Source organism: Lithobates pipiens, unplaced genomic scaffold, assembly GCF_037356315.1.
Source record: "Lithobates pipiens isolate NorthernLeopardFrog02 unplaced genomic scaffold, aLitPip1_a1.2 Scaffold_23, whole genome shotgun sequence".
Taxonomy (NCBI): Eukaryota; Metazoa; Chordata; class Amphibia; order Anura; family Ranidae; genus Lithobates; species Lithobates pipiens.
The window spans coordinates 318,277,463-318,295,891 of record NW_027507785.1 but is presented as its reverse complement, the minus strand read 5'-3'; the positions used below and the strand labels follow the sequence as shown (position 1 = coordinate 318,295,891).

The 18,429-nt window shown below is 42.8% G+C and overlaps 1 protein-coding gene across 11 annotated transcripts in view; it reads left to right on the top strand.

Annotated features, from left to right (window-relative positions):
• The window catches only part of NFIA (nuclear factor I A), a 715,521-nt gene that overhangs the window by 659,342 nt on the left and 37,750 nt on the right, over positions 1–18,429 (top strand). For all 11 annotated transcript variants that reach the window (XM_077450586.1, XM_077450593.1, XM_077450590.1 and 8 more), the window contains one exon: positions 7,886–7,977. In XM_077450586.1, the coding sequence (XP_077306712.1) occupies positions 7,886–7,977 (92 nt within the window). The remainder of the gene's footprint in view (positions 1–7,885; positions 7,978–18,429) is intronic.

The following is an 18,429-nucleotide window of genomic DNA, read 5'->3' as shown; positions in this document are numbered from 1 at the left end:
GACATACGGCAGCGCTCACCAGTGCCCTCACAGTTTATTGAGAACTACAAGCCTTTAGGAAGCCTTTACTGAGACAATGCCACAAAAAAGCCAATGAGGCATGTCAAAGTGTTTTTGGTACTTTTTTGTGGAACTTGTACAGTAAAGGCTTCTTACTGGCAACTTGTCCATGCAGCTCTTTTTTGTTCAAGTACCATCGTATTTTGTGCTCCTTAAAAGCAACCACACCATCTTTTTCCAGAGCAGCCTGTATTTCTCCTGAGGTTACCTGTGTTTTTTTTTTAATGTATCCCGAACAAGTCCTGTGGCAGTTGTGGCTGAAATCTTTCTTGATCTACCTGACCATGGCTTGGTATCAAGAGATCCCCAAATTTTCCACTTCTTATTAAGTGATTGAACAGTACTGACTGGCGTATTCAAGGCTTTGGATATCTTTTTATATCCTTTTGCATCTTTGTAAAGTTTTATGACCTTATTATGCAGGTCTTTTGACTGTTCTTTTCTACCTCCTCATGGCTCAGTGTCTAGCCTGTTTAGGGCATCCATGTGGGAGCTAACAAACTCATTGACTATTTATACACAGACACTAATTGTGATTTAAAAAGCTACAAATGTGGGAAATTAACCTTTAATTGCCATTTTAACCTGTGTGCGCCACCTTCTGTGTCTATACCCAGGCCAAACATTCCAGGGTATGTAAACTTTTTATCGGGGCCATTTGGGTGATTTCTGTTATCATTATGATTTAAAGAGGAAGTAAACCCTGATGAATTTACTTCCTCTTTCATTCCCTGCAAAGGCAAAGCATAATGGACTACTATGCATCGCATAGTAGCCCATTATGTGTCACTTACCTGACACAGGAGCCAGCGAAGTCACCGCTGTCCCCTGTAGTCCGGCACATCCATCTTCTCGGTGGGGTCTCGCAGCTCCGCCACTGTCATTCGGCGAAGCCGCGATGACGTCACTCCCGCGCATGCGCACGGGAGCCGAGACGCGTGGAATTGCGCGGCATCTTCGCTGAGGCACACGCTCAGTGCGCTTTCGCGCGCCGCTGTCTACGGCGCATGCACCGTAGACAGCAGTGCCCGTCTTTGGGCAAATATCTCCTAAACCGTATAGGTTTGGGAGATATTTCTTGGACCTGCGGGTAAGCCTTAATCTAGGCTTACATGTAGGTCAAAGTGGTTTGTAAGGGTTTACAACAACTTTAAAAAGGATCCAAAAAAAACTATGTGATAATAAATGGCTTCTTGGGATTGCTATTCCTAAATAATAGTTTTTTGGCATGATTAGTCATATCTTCAATACTAATGGCAACATTTCTGCCAGGGTGTGCAAACTTTTGAGTACAACTGTGTATATACATATATATATATATATATATATATATATATATATATATATATATATAATTTATTTTAATGAAAGTTTTTGTGCCTGGGGTTTAGCTTTATAATGTGTACTTGACATCAAGTTCACTTTTCAGAGAATTCACCCATATCAGGGGGGGGGGGAGGGGGGAGGATAATTCATGGTGTGTTCGGCAGTCAGGATGGGGACAGGCAAATCCCTTGGTTCTCCTGGAAACTGATGAGTGAGCCTTGTTATTTTTCTAATCTCTTTCCCCGGTTCACCGTACAGAGTAAATTACATCAGCGCTGTTTGTAATGTGCTGCTGACGTGTCAGATCCTGCAGAACGGCTATGGAGCCGAGCTGGGGCGTCCGGCATAGAGCAAAAAAAAAAAAGAAAAATGGTGGGTGATGAATAAGTTATAGTCCTGAAAGTGAAGTGCGCCTGGCAGATTACAGGAAGCACTCGAAGTAAAAGCCGCCTAGCAGCAGATAAAAGAGTGCTGCTGGGTCTCCGGTGCATTCTTTATATGATGTTGCTCCCAGAGGACATGGAGTAGGTTCTGCCTGTAGAGTAGAGGTGTTCAGAATTGTCCGACGAGCTCTCAGCTCTTCAGAACCTGAATGGAGACCTTCATTGCTGTCATAGATTATAGAAAACAAGGGTTCTGCTTTGTTGAGCCTCCTGTACAAATAACTAATTTAAGAGAACTTGTAACTTTTAAATTGTGATATTTTAGAGCAGGGATCTCCAAACTTCCTAAATAAAGGGTCAGGTTATTGTCCTTCGGACTTTAAGGGGACTGTGGCCAGCGGAGGTAAAAAATGCTTTACGTACGTGGAATAAAACAATTCTTCAGGCTTGATTGTCATTGGGAGAAAATTACATAGCTTCTGCGGTCAGTAGGAAGAGTAATAGTGCTGTATCATTGGTATTGGCGCCAATTGTTGGTATCAATAAGAGAAAAAGTGCCCCATCCCTGGCGTTAGTTAAAGGAATATTGGCCCATCATTGGTGTCAGTGGAAGGAATAGCTCCCCATCGTTTGTGTCAGAGGGGGAGGAATAGTACCCCATTGATGGTGTCAGTGGGAGGAATGGTGCCCCATTGTTGGTGTTAGTGGAAGGAATAGTGCCCCATCATTTGTGTCAGTGGGAGGAATAGGGCCCAATTGTTGGTGTCAGTGGGAGGAATAGTGACCCATCATTGGTGTCAGTGGGAGGAATGGTGCCCCATTGTTGGTGTCAGTGGGAGGAATGGTGCCCCATTGTTGGTGTTAGTGGAAGGAATAGTGCCCCATCATTTGTGTCAGTGGGAGGAATAGGGCCCAATTGTTGGTGTCAGTGGGAGGAATAGTGACCCATCATTGGTGACAGTGGGAGGAATAGTACCCCATTGATGGTGTCAGTGGGAGGAATGGTGCCCCATTGTTGGTGTTAGTGGAAGGAATAGTGCCCCATCATTTGTGTCAGTGGGAGGAATAGGGCCCAATTGTTGGTGTCAGTGGGAGGAATAGTGACCCATCATTGGTGTCAGTGGGAGGAATGGTGCCCCATTGTTGGTGTCAGTGGGAGGAATAGTGCCCCATCATTTGTGTCAGTGGGAGGAATAGGGCCCAATTGTTGGTGTCAGTGGGAGGAATAGTGACCCATCATTGGTGTCAGTGGGAGGAATGGTGCCCCATTGTTGGTGTCAGTGGGAGGAATAGAGCCCCATTGTTGATGCGAGTGGAAGGAATAGTGCCCTATCATTTGTGTCAGTGCTGCTTCTTCGTCCCCCAGATACTTAGACTTGCTTGCATTTAATGATGTATTAACAAATACAGAGCTGCATAAAGTTATGTCTTATATCTGCCCATTGTTTAGTTTTAAACCTTGCATTGCTTAGCCAACTCCCTAGGCTTAGTTTAATAGTACCCCATCATTGGTGTCAGTGGGAGGAATAATGCCCCACCTTTGGTATCAGTGGGAGGAATAGTGCCCCCTTATTAGTATCAGTGGGAGGAATAGCACCACATCATTGCTATCAGTGGGAGGAATAGTGCCCTATCATTGGTATCGGTGGGAGAAACAGTGCCCCATTGTTGGTATTAGTGGAAGGAATAATGCCCCATTGTTGGTATAAGTGGAAGGAATAGTGTCCCATCGTTGGTGTCAGTGGGAGGAATAGTGCCCCATCATTGGTGTCACTGGAAGGAACAGTGCCCCACCATTGGTGTCAGTGGGAGGAATAGTATCCAATTGTTGGTATCAGTGGGAAGAATAGTGCGCTGTCATTGGTATCAGTGGGAGAAACAGTGCCCCATTGTTGGTATAAGTGGAAGGAATAGTGCCCCATCATTAGTGTCAGTGGGAGGAATAGTGCCCCATCATTGGTGACAGTGGGAGGAATAGTGCCCCATCATTGCTGTCTGTGGGAGGAATGGTGCCCCATCATTGGTGTCAGTAGGAGGAATAGTGCCCCATCATTGGTGTCAGTGGGAGGAATAGTGCCCCATCATTGGTGTCAGTGGGAGGAATAGTGCCCCATCATTGGTGTCAGTGGGAGGAATGGTGCCCCATTGTTGGTTTCAGTGGGAGGAATAGTGCCCCATTGTTGATGCGAGTGGAAGGAATAGTGCCCCATCGTTTGTGTCAGTGCTGCTTCTCCATCCCCCAGGTACTTAGACTTGCTTGCATTTAATGATGTATTAACGAATACAGAGCTGCATGAAGTTTTGTCTTATATCTGCTTATTGTTTAGTTTTAAACCTTGCATTGCTTAGCCAACTCCCTGGGCTTAGTTTAAACCTCCAGTATCCCGGAAGGTCCACAGGCGAAAACCACCCTTTGTGAAAGAGCTAACAAATCAGATATTAATTTTTTGTCCTCTTTTAACAAAAGTATCATGCATGCTTTAAAACCAAAGACCGAGGCTACGACCTCTGTTGATGTTGCTTGATAAGAGACGGCTCGTTTGCTGATATTTACGAGTTCGCTTAGGTTCTATTTCATAATTAAATCAGCGACGGCGATGTGATAATTTGCCATCATTGCTTGCCCATTTAATTACTCCTGAACGAGAAGGAGGCGTTTGTGAGTGGCTAGCCGTAGTGCTGAGGATTGTGGTCACATTTAAACCCTCAGCGCTGTGCAGGAATGGGTTTGACACCCTGAACTCTAATGTCTTTACTGTTAAAGATCCAATTAGCGTTTCCTAAAAGGAGCAGAGATTTTAAGTAGCGTATAAAAAGTCTCTCTTCTATTCCGGTTAATATAGTTTCGGTTTGACCTTTACGCTGACTTACTTGAGATACATAATAGGGCAGAGCTTGTTATGGTTGTGCATTCCAGCTCTCATGCATTTTATAATAAAATCAAAATTAAAGCTGAACTTCTTGTAGATTTAAAAAAAAAAAGCATTGAACCCACTTGTAAAGAAAAGTACTAGAATCTATCTTGATATTAACCCTCTGTAATCCATTGCACAGCAGCGCTCACACAGCAAGAGGTAGGCAGTGGCGGAACTACCAGGATCGCAAAGGTCTCACTTGTGACTGGGCCCTGGTGTTCCGCTACTGTGGGGTGTGAAGCAGCCTTCAAAGTGGTAATAAAGACAATTTTTTTTTACATAGCAAACACAGTGCGGCTGGTGTTTTTTTTTTTGGGGGGGGGGGGAGGCAGCAAACAACCACCCCCCCCTCCGAGCGGCTGCTGGCAGCATCTCCCCCCACTGTCTGCCAGTTGGTCCGATACTTACCCCTAGGCGGGCAGGGGCTCCATGTCCTCTCCTTCATCACAGCATCTTCTAGCATGTGGCTCCTTCCCTCCTCCTAGGATCACCTGTCCTTTCAGCTAATCGAAAGATGGGTATCAAAACCCACTTCCCGATTGGCCGGGAGGGCAATCAGTGTCAAAATAGTGAATATTAATTCGCTGTTGTAACACCTGGACGGGCTCCGTTCACATTCTCTGTGCCCCAAGCCCACCCTATTTTGAAGCCTATGAGAGCCTCTGGCTCCAGAACCCCAACACTCCCCAACACAACCAGAAACTCAACACTCCATAAATATGATGGCAGAAGAGGATCTTCCTGGCACTGCAGCTTTTTGAAAAAGAGTAAAGCTCAGAGCTGTAGGACAGCATTTACCTCCAAGAAAGGAAACAATGACAGACAATTTCCCTTTATTGATACTGTATTTCAAAACAAGATGGGTAAACTCCAGGCCAACCCAAAACTGATATTTAATTTGCTTGTAGCCATCTGACAGTTTCTTCTACGTCCTGGAGACTATCAGTGAGATCTCTGTGCTGAATTCTAAGGTCTGCACCCCTAATGTGCCTGTTATAAGACTTTTCCCTGCAGGATCTTTATTAAAATGTTATATATTATGGAGCACATACAAAGATCTCAGATGGACTGGAACATAGGCGGTAATTATGGCTGGGAGATGTTCCTGCCAAGGAACAAGACAATAAATTGGTCGCACACTGGAACTCGAATTTATCTCAATGTCATCTTTATTGTCAAAAGGGTCAGACAGATACTGGCAATGGTAGACGTTTCACAAGCGATAGCTTGCTTGTTCACAACCCAAACTCAGAAGTATACAAGGGTTGACTCTATCTTTCTCCTGGACTGACCCTTTAACATACCTATTTGTTTCCATTTGCATAAGAGTGATCTTTTATGGTATAGATGTAATGTGAAGAGCCAAGGATTAATGCATATTCTGTGCATGGCCTCCTGCAGTATAAGACCTCATGCGACTTGCCCCCTGGTAAATTGCCCTACATGTTAATCACTTCACACGAATGTAACGGGACAGCTTACAGAATGTAAATTACTTTGTGGGCTAGTGGTTTTGCTCCAGTTCTGTTTGCAGAAGTGTTCAGCTATAATATAATTATTTGAGCACTTAAGTCGACTCATGGCTCACAAGCTTCACAATCATTTCCAATGGCTTGGACCATCTCCAGCTAACGCAGTAACGCTTTGAACCTGAAATTGATCGTTCCTTCTGCTGCCACTATGCAAAACAACGTGTCCCGAATTTACACAGAGATTGCCGCTTTCCCTTCACATCCCCCCCACCACTTGTTCTAGAAAACTAGACACGGGATTGACATTTCAGTATATTACAGGAGAACTGGAGACAATTTAAAAAGAAAAGAGAGTGGTTTGAAACAATTAGCTGCTTAAATCACCAAATACAATTAAAGTTAATGTAAGCCCAGACCAAAGCAAAATCTCATATGATCATTGGCGTGTTAATGTCATTTCAAAGGTCATTTTCTATAGGTCTAAATCTGCAGTTTTATTAAAATACCTGGTGATCCAACAATGAGTTTAATTTCTTGTTATAGGGTGACAACATTCTGTCTTTCAATTGTCTACCTATATGTCACTCTGTACCATGCTCTTCTAATAGACCCTATAAACCAGACTTTCTCAACCTGAGGAACCCTTGAAGTTATTTTCAGGCCTCAGGGAACCTCTACTAAAAACTTTACATTGGTAGATAAGGGAAGAATGTCCCCTTCACAATGTTGATCAGAATGTCATTCCTATGGACACCTAAAAAGATCATTGGTGTTGTGGGGCGTTGGCCCTGAACTGTGCAGGCCCCATCAAACAGAAGATCAAGTAGCCACAGCTCAACGAATCCCTATCAACCCCTGGAGGAACCCTTGTTGAAAATGTCTGCTATAAGTGTGAGTACCAATGTACATTGTCCAAGCATGGCTCAATGTTGTCACCATTAAAAAACCTGCCATGCAGCCATCACTGGACATAGTACAGAGGCAGAGTGGACATACACTGGACCCATTTTCACAAGGAGTGGGATGAGGCAAAAATGAGCATGGCATGGTCAAATTATAGAGTGTGTTGGGCCCTAAAGTCGAACTCCGGGAGATCACACTGCTAGGGTTAACTGCTTGTTTATTCTAGCTTAAAGCACTTTACTTACCTGATCCTTTGCTCCCCTGGTAGACAGCATTGGCTGCCTCTTCAACAGCGGACTGTCCCTCAGCGTCATCACATCCAATAGACCCTGCATTGGACTTCAGGACCTTAGATTGTTGTAACATGGGGTAGATGGCGCTACGGGGACTGGTCTAGCAGCATGGGGGAGTGGAAGATTAGATGAGTAAATATTTTGTACTGTGACCCCTAGACCTAAATAAACACCTAACCCCTGAAGTGCACGTGCAGTCCCATTGCAAGGGAGAATTTTCACGTTTCCTGGTGTTGGGTTTTAATGTATCTCTTCTTTTTGTAATGTTGGTAAGTGAATGCTACAGATAATTTACATCACTAATGCTGAGTGCACAAAGCATCTCCATGATGTCACTAGCTGCTTGTGAATTGATAAGCTTCATCTGGTTAGAAAAAAATACGTACCCATCTGCTACAGTATAGGCAGATGGCCTTTACATCCATCAACGTTTTATTGGGTTCACTTGTTGATTTGCTGTATATAATATTTTGCTCCTTTTTTCTGGTTTTGTCTTTTTACTTTACTAACTTTCACCTCCTTCTTCTCTGCAGCCTACTCAACACCCAGCACTTCCCCAGCAAACCGATTTGTCAGTGTTGGACCTCGAGATCCAGGCTTTGTAAATATTCCACAACAGACTCAGGTGGGTGATGCCGAACCCTCCAGCTTGGGCCTTTTTGGTGTAGCTTTTCAATAAGACAAAGTGTAGAGGAGGAGAAATGTATGCAGTTCATACACAGGTTTGCATGATTCAAGAAGCACTGACTCTCTAGAACCCTGGTACCCAACCAGCAGGCCTTTGGCACTTTTTGTGCAGCCCTTGGCCCCCAGTAGTCATTTCCTCACCTAGATGCTTTCTAGACCAGTGAAGGAAAATATTAATTAGATTTGGTTTCTGCAATCAGTGCTGTCTATATAATATAGCTTATATTATACATTCCTTTGCTCCTCCACTGCACTGTTCAGCTACCAAGAGCACTGGAAGTCCACCGATAACCTGGCCTTTCAAAACAACTGACCACCTTTAAAACAGACTTGAAAGCCACCAATGTCCCATGGGACAAGGCTGAATTGGACACGGCTAACATAATTCAATGGAAAGCACTTACTACCCAATGTGCCAAATTGCAAGGAGGAACTAGGTCTAAAACATGGACCATACATACATACATGCCATACATGGATCAAAATTCAACCGGTTCAGCAGGGACTGGCTAAATTCTGATCCAACTATTCTTCTGTCAAATGGGAATCTTGGCAAATGTGCATTCGATCAGTTCATGCAGCCTATCAGCTGCAGCTCAGAGCAGTATATCCCCCTAGTCAGAATGCAGTGGCACCACAGAGAGGATTCCTCCATCCACTTCACTGGTGTGGATGGGGGAATCTTTCTGCTTTGGCTGGTTGAAAAAAAAAAAGACCCATCTATGGGCAGCCTAAGTTTTCCTTGTGATTGGGTATTCTTTGTAAATTGAAATTTCCTAAGCTCTGTAGCAGTTGCACTTGCAAAGTGCAGTCTAATAACCTTTAGTACATTAACCCCTTTGGGGCACTGACCAGCCACAAGTACTAAGATCAGGAAATCTGAATCCTTGTGGTGAGATACTTAAGCCCCGTACACACGATCTGACTTTCCGATGGGAAATGTTCGTTGACAGGCTGTTGTCGGTAAATCTGACCGTGTGTACGCTCCATCGGATTTTCCGGCAGGAAATGTTGGATGGCAGGTTTTCAAATTTTCCGCAAACAAATGTGTGTTATCGGAATTTGCAAGCATGTGTACACAAGTCCGTCGGACAAAAGTCCAAAGTACAAACACGCATGCTCGGAAGCAAGGACGAGTCAGAAGCGGTCGGTCTTGTAAATTATCATTCGTAATGGAGAATTAACATTCGTGGCGCGGCAAATTATGAAATCTAGAAATGCAGCGCACAATTCTCTTCCTCTTTATTGGAATAATAATAAAGCTGCTTTGCTGGTGATACTGATGGAGTTATTGCAAACAAATTTTCAAAGGCTTTTTTTTCTAGTGATATCAAGAATAATATTATTATTATTTTTTTTTTTTATATATATAAGTTGCCACAACACCATTATCCCGTAGTTTTTAAGATAAAAGATACAACTATGTTGGTGTCTCTTGTCAATTTTACATTGTATTTTATAAAATGTAACTGCCTACTCCCAAAATGTCATTGAAGTAAAACACACAGCCAAGTATTATTATTATTAATATATTATTATTATTACACAATTTTTTTATTTTGCATTAAAAAAAAGAAAACAGATCAAATTAGACGTGCTATCTGCCACTAGAACCAAAAAGTGCATTCTATGCATTCAAAAATATAGAAAATATACCAAATCAAATCATTATTCAACCAAAAAAAATAATGTCAAAGCAATAACTCCAAGGCCAATAATAAATAACACGTTATCTCCTCTGATTCCGCAACATGTCTGGTTGACGAATGGCCATTCAGAAATGAACTGAAAAGCACAAAATGAAAAACGTAAAAAAAGAAAAAAACAACACTCACCAAACTTCTACTAACACGAAATTAGCAGAAGGATGGCGCTAAAGAGCTGAAAAACCCACGTAGCACGTCACTACATTCGGAATTGTTGGCCAACATTTGTGTGACCGTGTGTATGCAAGACAAGTTTGAGCCAACATCCTTCGGACAAAATTCTACGGTTTTGTTGGCAGGAAAGTCCGATCATGTGTTTTGGAGGCATTAGAGTATTGGGAAAAGGGTATCACAATAACAACCAGGCGAGTAGCAATTTTAGAAAGAGAGATCAGCAATGGCTTGCGTTCATCACTATACATCCTCTTTAATACTTATTGCAGCACTTTCCACTTTTCAAACATCTGGATTGAATGCAATAAAAAAAAAAAAAAGTTACAAATACAATGTTCTGTTATAAAACATGTATTAAGATTTTTTACGTAATGTTTGGACAGAATACTTTAAGCACAGGCACATATGTAATCTGTTTCATATAATTTCCACATTGGTCTGCATGCCCCAGGTGCTTGTGTCAGTGAATGGAGCCACAGCGTCACGAAACACCCCGCAGCTTCTGAGCCGTGACGGATTTAACTAGCTAAGTCCAAGCACCTGTCACCCCTTCCCGAAAAAAAATATCTCATCTCAAACTTTTAAAGTGTAACTAAAGCCAAAAAATGTTCTTTAGTTTTGGATAGAATAGGGGAGGCTTTTTATTGCTGTCTGTGTCTTCACTGTTTAGATTTACCCTCTCTATTCACCCTAGAGACCATCGCAACCAGATCGAAAAATTGAGGGGAAATCAAACATTTTTATAATTTTAAAGCCCACCTCGGTGGGTAATGTAGAAAAACATCCTTTGCAATAGGGTTTAGCCTGCACTGGGAGGGTTGTTTGCTCGTTTAGATCTAGTGGACATAGGAAAGAAGATATACTGACTCGATCCTCCTCTCTTCCCCGCTGTGAGACCAGTCCCCACAGTCTTCACTCCTCCCATGCTCCAATGGTATAATGTCCTGACATCATCAGGACTTTCGCATGGTCCATAACCCTGTGTTTGACGTGATGACACAGAGCAACAGTCCACCCACTGGAGCATGGGGGAGCGCCATCTGCCGGATGACAGGAGAATCAGGTAAGTTACAGTGCTTTTAATGTTGGCTAGACTAAATAAGTAGTTAACACTTGCAGTGTTATTTTGCTTTCATCAAAACAGGAATGGAGGGGAAATCATCCAATGAGGACTCCTGTTTCAGTGACAGCTAAGAGGAGATTTCCTTCACTTCCTGTTGTATTTGTGGGACAGGAAGTAAAGGAAAAGCTCCCCATTTAGACACAGATGGCAATAAAAACTTGAAAGTTTCAACCATTCTATACTCTTAAGACCCCTTTCACACTGAGGTCGGTTTTCATGAGTTTTAGCACTAGAAATAGCGCCTGAAATCCGCCTCCCATTCATTTCAGAGTGACTTTCACACTGGGGCAGTGTGCTTGTGGGACGTTAGAGAAAGTCCTGCAAGCAGCATCTTTGGGGTGGTTTGGGAGCGCTGTATTTTGCATTGAAATGAATGGGCAGCACTTCCAAAGCACCTGAAAATCGCTTCGGAAGCGCCCAGGCGCTTTTAACCCCTTCTTTGGCTAGCAGCCGAACAGCGGTAAAGCACCGCTAAAACAAGCGGCACTTTAGCACTAAAGCGGCCATGGCCCCAGTGTGAAAGGGGTCTAAAACTAAAGCAAAGTTTTGGCTTTAGATATACTTTACACTTTAACATATTCAAAACAAAAATTTATTTTGTTCATGCCAAAGAACATTATATATAATATTCCACATCATTTTGGTCATGAATAATAAATCATATAAAACCCACAACACATCCGTGCTAGCTTAAGAATGAAGAAAAATAGAACAACAGCAGAGCCAGCAAATGATTTGTTGATTATAAATACTCAAATTATAAAGAACTAGATATGCAGCGCTATTCAAATGTGAACAATAACCTTAAAATAAACATAAGATGTCATATACAAAAAATGTCCATGCAATGCAAGATGGAGGGAACAGATAGAAGGTTCGGAATAACCTTCACCGGATTAGACTCACAACCTCTCATTCACAGGAAGCTCACCAGAATGTTAAGCACAAAAAAAGTGAAGTACGTTTTGCTAAAAACAAGGAGCTTTATTGTATTGTACTTACAACACATCTGAAAAAAACACAGTATTCCAAAAAGGCAAATCAAGATGGTCACGGCTGGTAGCGTGCTTGCGTCGTCAAGTCCAGATTTACGCGTTTCGTCATTAACTGACATCATCAGAGGCTAAGGTTATTCCGAATCGCTCCACCAGATGTCCAGGGCTGATCAGAGGATTTCCTTTTGATACTCGCTTATGTGGCCACTCTATAATCCGAGGGCCCATTTTATCTGGTAAGGAGACCCACTGCGAGCACGGTAGTGTTGTATGCCTCTCCTTTGCATTGAAGCTGGTTGTGGGGATCTTCTATCTGCTCTCTTTCCATCTCGCATTACATGGACATTTTTTGTATATGACATCTTAGGTTTATGAATAATGAATCATTTATCCTTTCCAATCATTAGATTGGCATGTTATGGGACTCACCCAACTAGATGACGCGGGCTCGCTCAAGACACAGTCTAATTGACACCTTGTTCTTCACCATAGCACCCCACAAGGGATGATGAACTGGTGGCCACTGGGATATTTTGCTGCAAATGGTCGCGACCCTTAAGGTCGCTCTATCAGAGGCTAGCAGGAATGGGAAGGCTATGATGAGGAGGAGATAGAATGGTGGCAGTCATAGTTACATAGTCACATAGCCAGGTTGAAAAAAGACACAAGTCCATCTAGTGCAACCATAAAAATAAATAAAAAATAATATCATACAATCCTATATACCCAATCCTATGCCCACAGTTGATCCAGACGAAGGCGACAAACCACAGTAAAGCATGTAAGTCAGATAGGTTTGCTTCTGGCAGAGGTCAAATTAGGCAGCAGGAGGGATAGTCATTTTGCAGGCAGAGGTCAACACAGGCAGCAGGCAAGGATAGTATGTTTTCAAGAAGGTGGTTGTGGCAGACAGGCATATTAATTTTCCTGTCAGAGGTCAAATCAGGCAGCTGGCAAGAAGAGTCAGTTTGAAGGCAGAGGTCTAGTCGAGGCAGGTAGCAAGCAAGGATAGTCAGGAACAGGTAGAGTCTGGAACAGGAGGCAGAGGCAGAGTCAGACAACTCGGGTCAGCAGCGTTAAAAGCAGAAGTCAGGCTAGCATTATGACAAGGTAACTCTCAACAAGTACAGGCTGCCATAAGGGAAGGGGTTTAAATACCTTCATTGGTACATGTGCATGACCTACAGTGTACCCTTGTACACTGTGTGGATTTATACATTTGATGTACTCTACTGGAAAAAGTCATATTTATAAAGTTTATAATATGGAAAATTGTCCAAAAATGTGCAAAAATTCTATTAAATCTCTGACTACCAAGGAACTGAACATGCACTGTGCCAACAGCCTGATCGCCAGCTGGACTACAGGCATCATGGGAATGGGCTGAGCTTCACAAAAGTGTGCTGGAAATTATTTTTATTCCATCAGCATTACTTCCAATCATCCCATTCTTGTCTGTGTTGATTGCCTTAATACTCGATGATCAGGCAATATTTTTGCTAATCGCTCCCTGCTAGATTCATAGTTTAATTCTTCCTGCCATTTAAAAGTCTCTTCTGTCACTTTACTGTCATCTAAATGCCTCTCGCTTGCCCCCGCGTTATAGACACTCATCATCTGCGTACTTCTATTTTAAAACCAAAAAGTATTCACACTATTTCAAGAATTGCTTAACATGACACTGGCTAAGAGATTTGACAAAATATCACAGGTGCGAAATTCAAGCCCTCGTAAATCATTTGATTTAGAACCCAGCCGTCAGCTCCTGTCCATCCTGTTTCCTGTGCCTCCCTCATCGGGCAGTGAAGATGTTGATGTTGAACTTGTTAAAAAGAGGGGGAAATTTGTATTGACCCTGGATCTGCATGCTGCTACACCATATGGCCAATTGTTTGTAGATACCTGACTATTACAGTTAGATGAGCTTTTTGGATATCCCACTCCAAAACCATGGGCATCAAAGTGGATTTGACCCCTTTTTGTGGCTATCACAGCCTCAATTATCCTAGTGAGGCTTTCCTCAAGATTTTGCAGTCTGTGGAAATTTGTGGCCATTTAGCCCAACCATTCTCAACCTTTTCAACGCTGCGGAACCCTTGAAGTAGCTTTCCAGTCTCAGGGAACCCCTGCTAAAAATTGCTACATTTACAACTCATAATAAATTGTGTGATAGTCAGTGGGAAGAATGCTTCTTACACTTGTGGTCATTGGAAAGAATTATCCACTTATAGATAGCTAAAAAGATCAAAGGTGTCAGTGGGAACTTTATCTCATTGCTCATGGAACCCCTAGCACCTCTGAGGAACCATAGGGTTCCATGGAACCCTAGCTGAGAAACCCTGATTTGTAAGGTGAGTCTCCAGTGTTGGATGAGAGGACCTGACTCACAGTCAGCGTTCCAACTCATCCTAGAGGTGTCCAGTAGACTTGAGGTCAGGGCTATGTGCAGGTCATCCAAGTTCTTCCCAACCAAACTCATCAAACCATGTATTTATGGAGCTGGCTTTGTACACAGGGACACAGTCATGGTGGGACAGAAAAACACCTTTCCCAAATTTGCCACAAGGTTCTAAATGCACAATTTTCTAAAATGTCTTTGTATGCTGTAGCATTAACAGCACCCTTCACTGGAATCACCTGAATATTTGGAGTGTCCACATACGTTGGCTATATAGATAGGTTTTTTTTGATCAATAGATTTTTACTGATTTTAAAAATAAAGCATATAAGATATACATCGTACATTAAATGTCAAATACGAGTAAACAGAAGATATCCAGTAAAAAATATTAACATTCTTATAGGCGTACAGTTCATCCATAAAATGAGCTAGTATATATGATATTATATAGACATTAGCCTCCCCTAGACACCCCAATGGGTGCTCAGCTGTCTTGGGGGAGGGTTTTTATGGACAGGTTTGATGGTTAGGTCCCCAGAAACATATATATTTTTTTTACCAATAAATAGAACCAGTTCTGGAAGGCAATTCCGCATTTTCTAATCTCTTACAGTAAAGAACCATTTACTTATGAGGAAAGTAAACCTCTTTTCTCCCAGTCACAAGGAATGCCCTTGTGTTTCTTTTTATATACATTTTATACAAGGTGATCATATCTCCCCTTAATCGCCTTTCTCAAGGGTGAATACATTTATTCAGTTAATCTTTCCTCATAACTCAGCTCCTCCATGAATCCTATTAATTTAGGTCCCTTCTATGCCTCTATTTAGTCTATGTCTATTTTCATAAAGCATCTTACTTGCTTTAGAAGCTGCTCATTGGCAATGCAAACTGTTATTTTGCCTATGATCTACTAGTACATCCATATATAAAAACAGAAGACATCAAAGCTCAGTGCCTAAACACATTAAGCAATAAATAATATAGTCCAGATAGAAGATGTCATGTCCTACAAAACATTCCTTCCAAATCTAAAAATCAGTATTCTAATATATGATATCTGCACGAGGGTGATGGAACAAGGAGTGCACAGCAACAATAAGAAATCATCTGAACACCTATATTAAAAAAAAAAAAAAAAAAATATGAACTGCGATGCCAGTCCTGCATGGAAGGGAGACCAGAGTCTGTTGATGACAGAGAGCCACCACCCCCATCTGTCCTCCGTGACCTGTGGTTGGATGTGTGGCTGATGGGACAACTGGATTGGGGACCCAGTAATATGAATCAGTCTAATGGCATCCTCACTCTCTAAGTTGTTAGTAGCAGTATGTGCTTGCCCAGCTCCGCCGCATCTCCGTTCTCTGAGCTGTCAGCAGTGTAAGCCCGACCTGCTCTACCTCTTCTTCCAGACCGTGTCTTCCAGGCAACGTGTTTTTCGAGGATAACTTCCTCTTTCTCACACCTCCAGATCCTTCACCATCATCAATCCACCCAATTTAGTACTCCTACACCATATGCTGTGTTCTATTCTTTGCCCCCTACACATTCTTATATTTACATTTGTCTACATTAAACTTCTTTACCAAATGGTTTCCAAATCAGCCAGTGTGTCAAGGACAGCTTGTAAACTAGAGACATTTTGTAAGGATTGTATTCCACTGCATAGCCTTGTATCATCTGCGGAAATATTCAAATTTGAATCTTCCATTCAATAAATAGGGATTGTGGCTCTGGGAAATTAGTCACTTGGCAGTACTGCTGTGCTATGTAAAGTTTGCTATGGCAGCTCTGGGAGGTTAAGCTGTGGAGTAGTTAGGTGTACCATGCACAACCTTTTTCCTGGGAAGGGACATAATGAGGGGGAGAAGGAACAGGAAGACATCCAGATCCTTCACCATTATTGATCCACCAAGTTAGCACTCCTACATCGTATGTTGCATTCTAGTCTTTGTCCCCTACAAATTCATAACTTTACATTTATCTACAATAAAGGAGAAGTACAAGAAAAAAAAAGCCATGCATACTCATTGATATGGCTGCAGCATCGGTGTGATGCAACAGCTGTCCCCCTCCGGCTATAAGCCCAAGAACTGAGCTGACCACTCAGTTCTTGGGTCCTCTTTGAGCACTGAGCGGTGACTGTCATTCACCACTCTCTGCTGCGCACCTCCAGCTCTCAATGGACAGGAGGAAGCGGAAGCAGCTGGCTCAGGATTTCAGCGGTGTGCCGATCAGCCATCCGGGATATGTCCAGAAACTGGAGCTGCTCGGTAATGCTGATTCTGGGTCACAGGAGTGAAGAAGTAAATGCACTCCTGTGACTCAAAATAGCTTTAGCCATACTTCTCTTTTAAACTCGTTTGCCAAATAGCTTCCAAATCAGCCAGTATAGCTTGTACACTGGAGACATTTCGTAATGATGGTATTCCACCAACTTTGCTTTGTGTCATCCATCTTTAGAACTTTAAACATGTCCTACACGAAGAGTGTTCCAGTCTTCTCCAGTTGCCAACTCTGGCTTCCAAGATGCCATTTAGCTTCTGTGGATTAGAGAGGATAGACTATGGAAATGTAATAATTTTCAACTGGTTATGACATTCTTTGCGTACTTTCCTCATAGCACGCCAATGGTCTCCAGACTTTGTTGTATTTGATGTGCTGTTCTACACTCGTTGTTTGGAGTGTGACATCAGGACATCAGGCTCATACCATAGTTCAGTACCAGAGGGATGTGTTGCATTCTCACAGATCTTTATCCCAGCCTAAAGCAAGGTCTTTTGTGCCTTGATATTTGATCTGTACATGTGTTCCCTGTTTTAGGCCGCAAATCCAGTACGATATATGGACACCAGAGATAAAAATAAACACTTATCTTTGTTCGGGACAAAACATTGCATGGGCGCTATTATTTCTGCTGGGGGGGGGGGGTGCACAGGGGGACCTCTGAATGTTCAGCTTCTGTGCATGGTAAGCCAGCCAGTTTGGGACCTTGCTTGGATATGGTGAAGGTTTAAGTAACTCTCTTTGGTAACGGTGCTCCAATTTTAACCACAGTATTAATTTCCAATCATGACAAGTACTGGCAATTCTATTTGTAGTTTATTGGTCCATGGCCCTAAAGCAAACTGAATGTTAACAAATATTCAAATTTTATTAGGGATTGTGACTCTTGGAAATCATAGTCATTCAGCAATGTTGCTGTTCTGTGTAAAGTTTGCTATGGCAGTTCACGGAGTTTAGGTCATTAGAGGAGTTGGGTGTGCTATGCACAGCTGCTCTACTAGGAAGGGAAATAATGAGGAGGAGAAGGAGACACCAAGATCCTTCAACCATCATTGATCCACCCAGTTTATCACTCTTGCGTCCTATTTCTTTCTAGTCTTTGCCCCCTACAATTGCATAACTTTACATTTATCTACATTGAGCATCTTCGCCAAATAGTTCCCGTGTCACATGTGCAAATGGGTGTAGATAATTGGTTTGGAAAAAAAAGGCTTAAAGTAAACCCTCCCGAAGTCAAGTGGTTAAACCGGAGTTCCACCCAAAAGTGGAACTTCCACTCATCTGATCCCCCCTCCGGTGCCACAATTGGCACCTTTCAGGGGGGTGGGGGATGCAGATACCTGTATATTACAGGTATCTGCACACACTTCCGGGAATAGATTCCCGCACCCCCACCCCCGCTGTCCGTTGTCTCCTGGGAAACACACAGGCCCCAGGAGATAGCGGGGACACGCAGCGCGGCCCGCGTATGCGCAGTAGGGAACCGGGAAGTGAAGCTTCACTTCCTAATTCCCTCACCGAGAATGATGGTGACAGCAGCCGAGAGCCAAGCGATTGATCGGCTTCGGCTGCAGACATCGCTGAACTCCAGGAAAGGTGAGTGTCCATTTATTAAAAGTCAGCAGCTGCGGTATTTGTAGCTGCTGGCTTTTAATATTTTTTTTCAGGTGCACTCCCGCTTTAAAGTGGAACTTTAGTCAGAAAA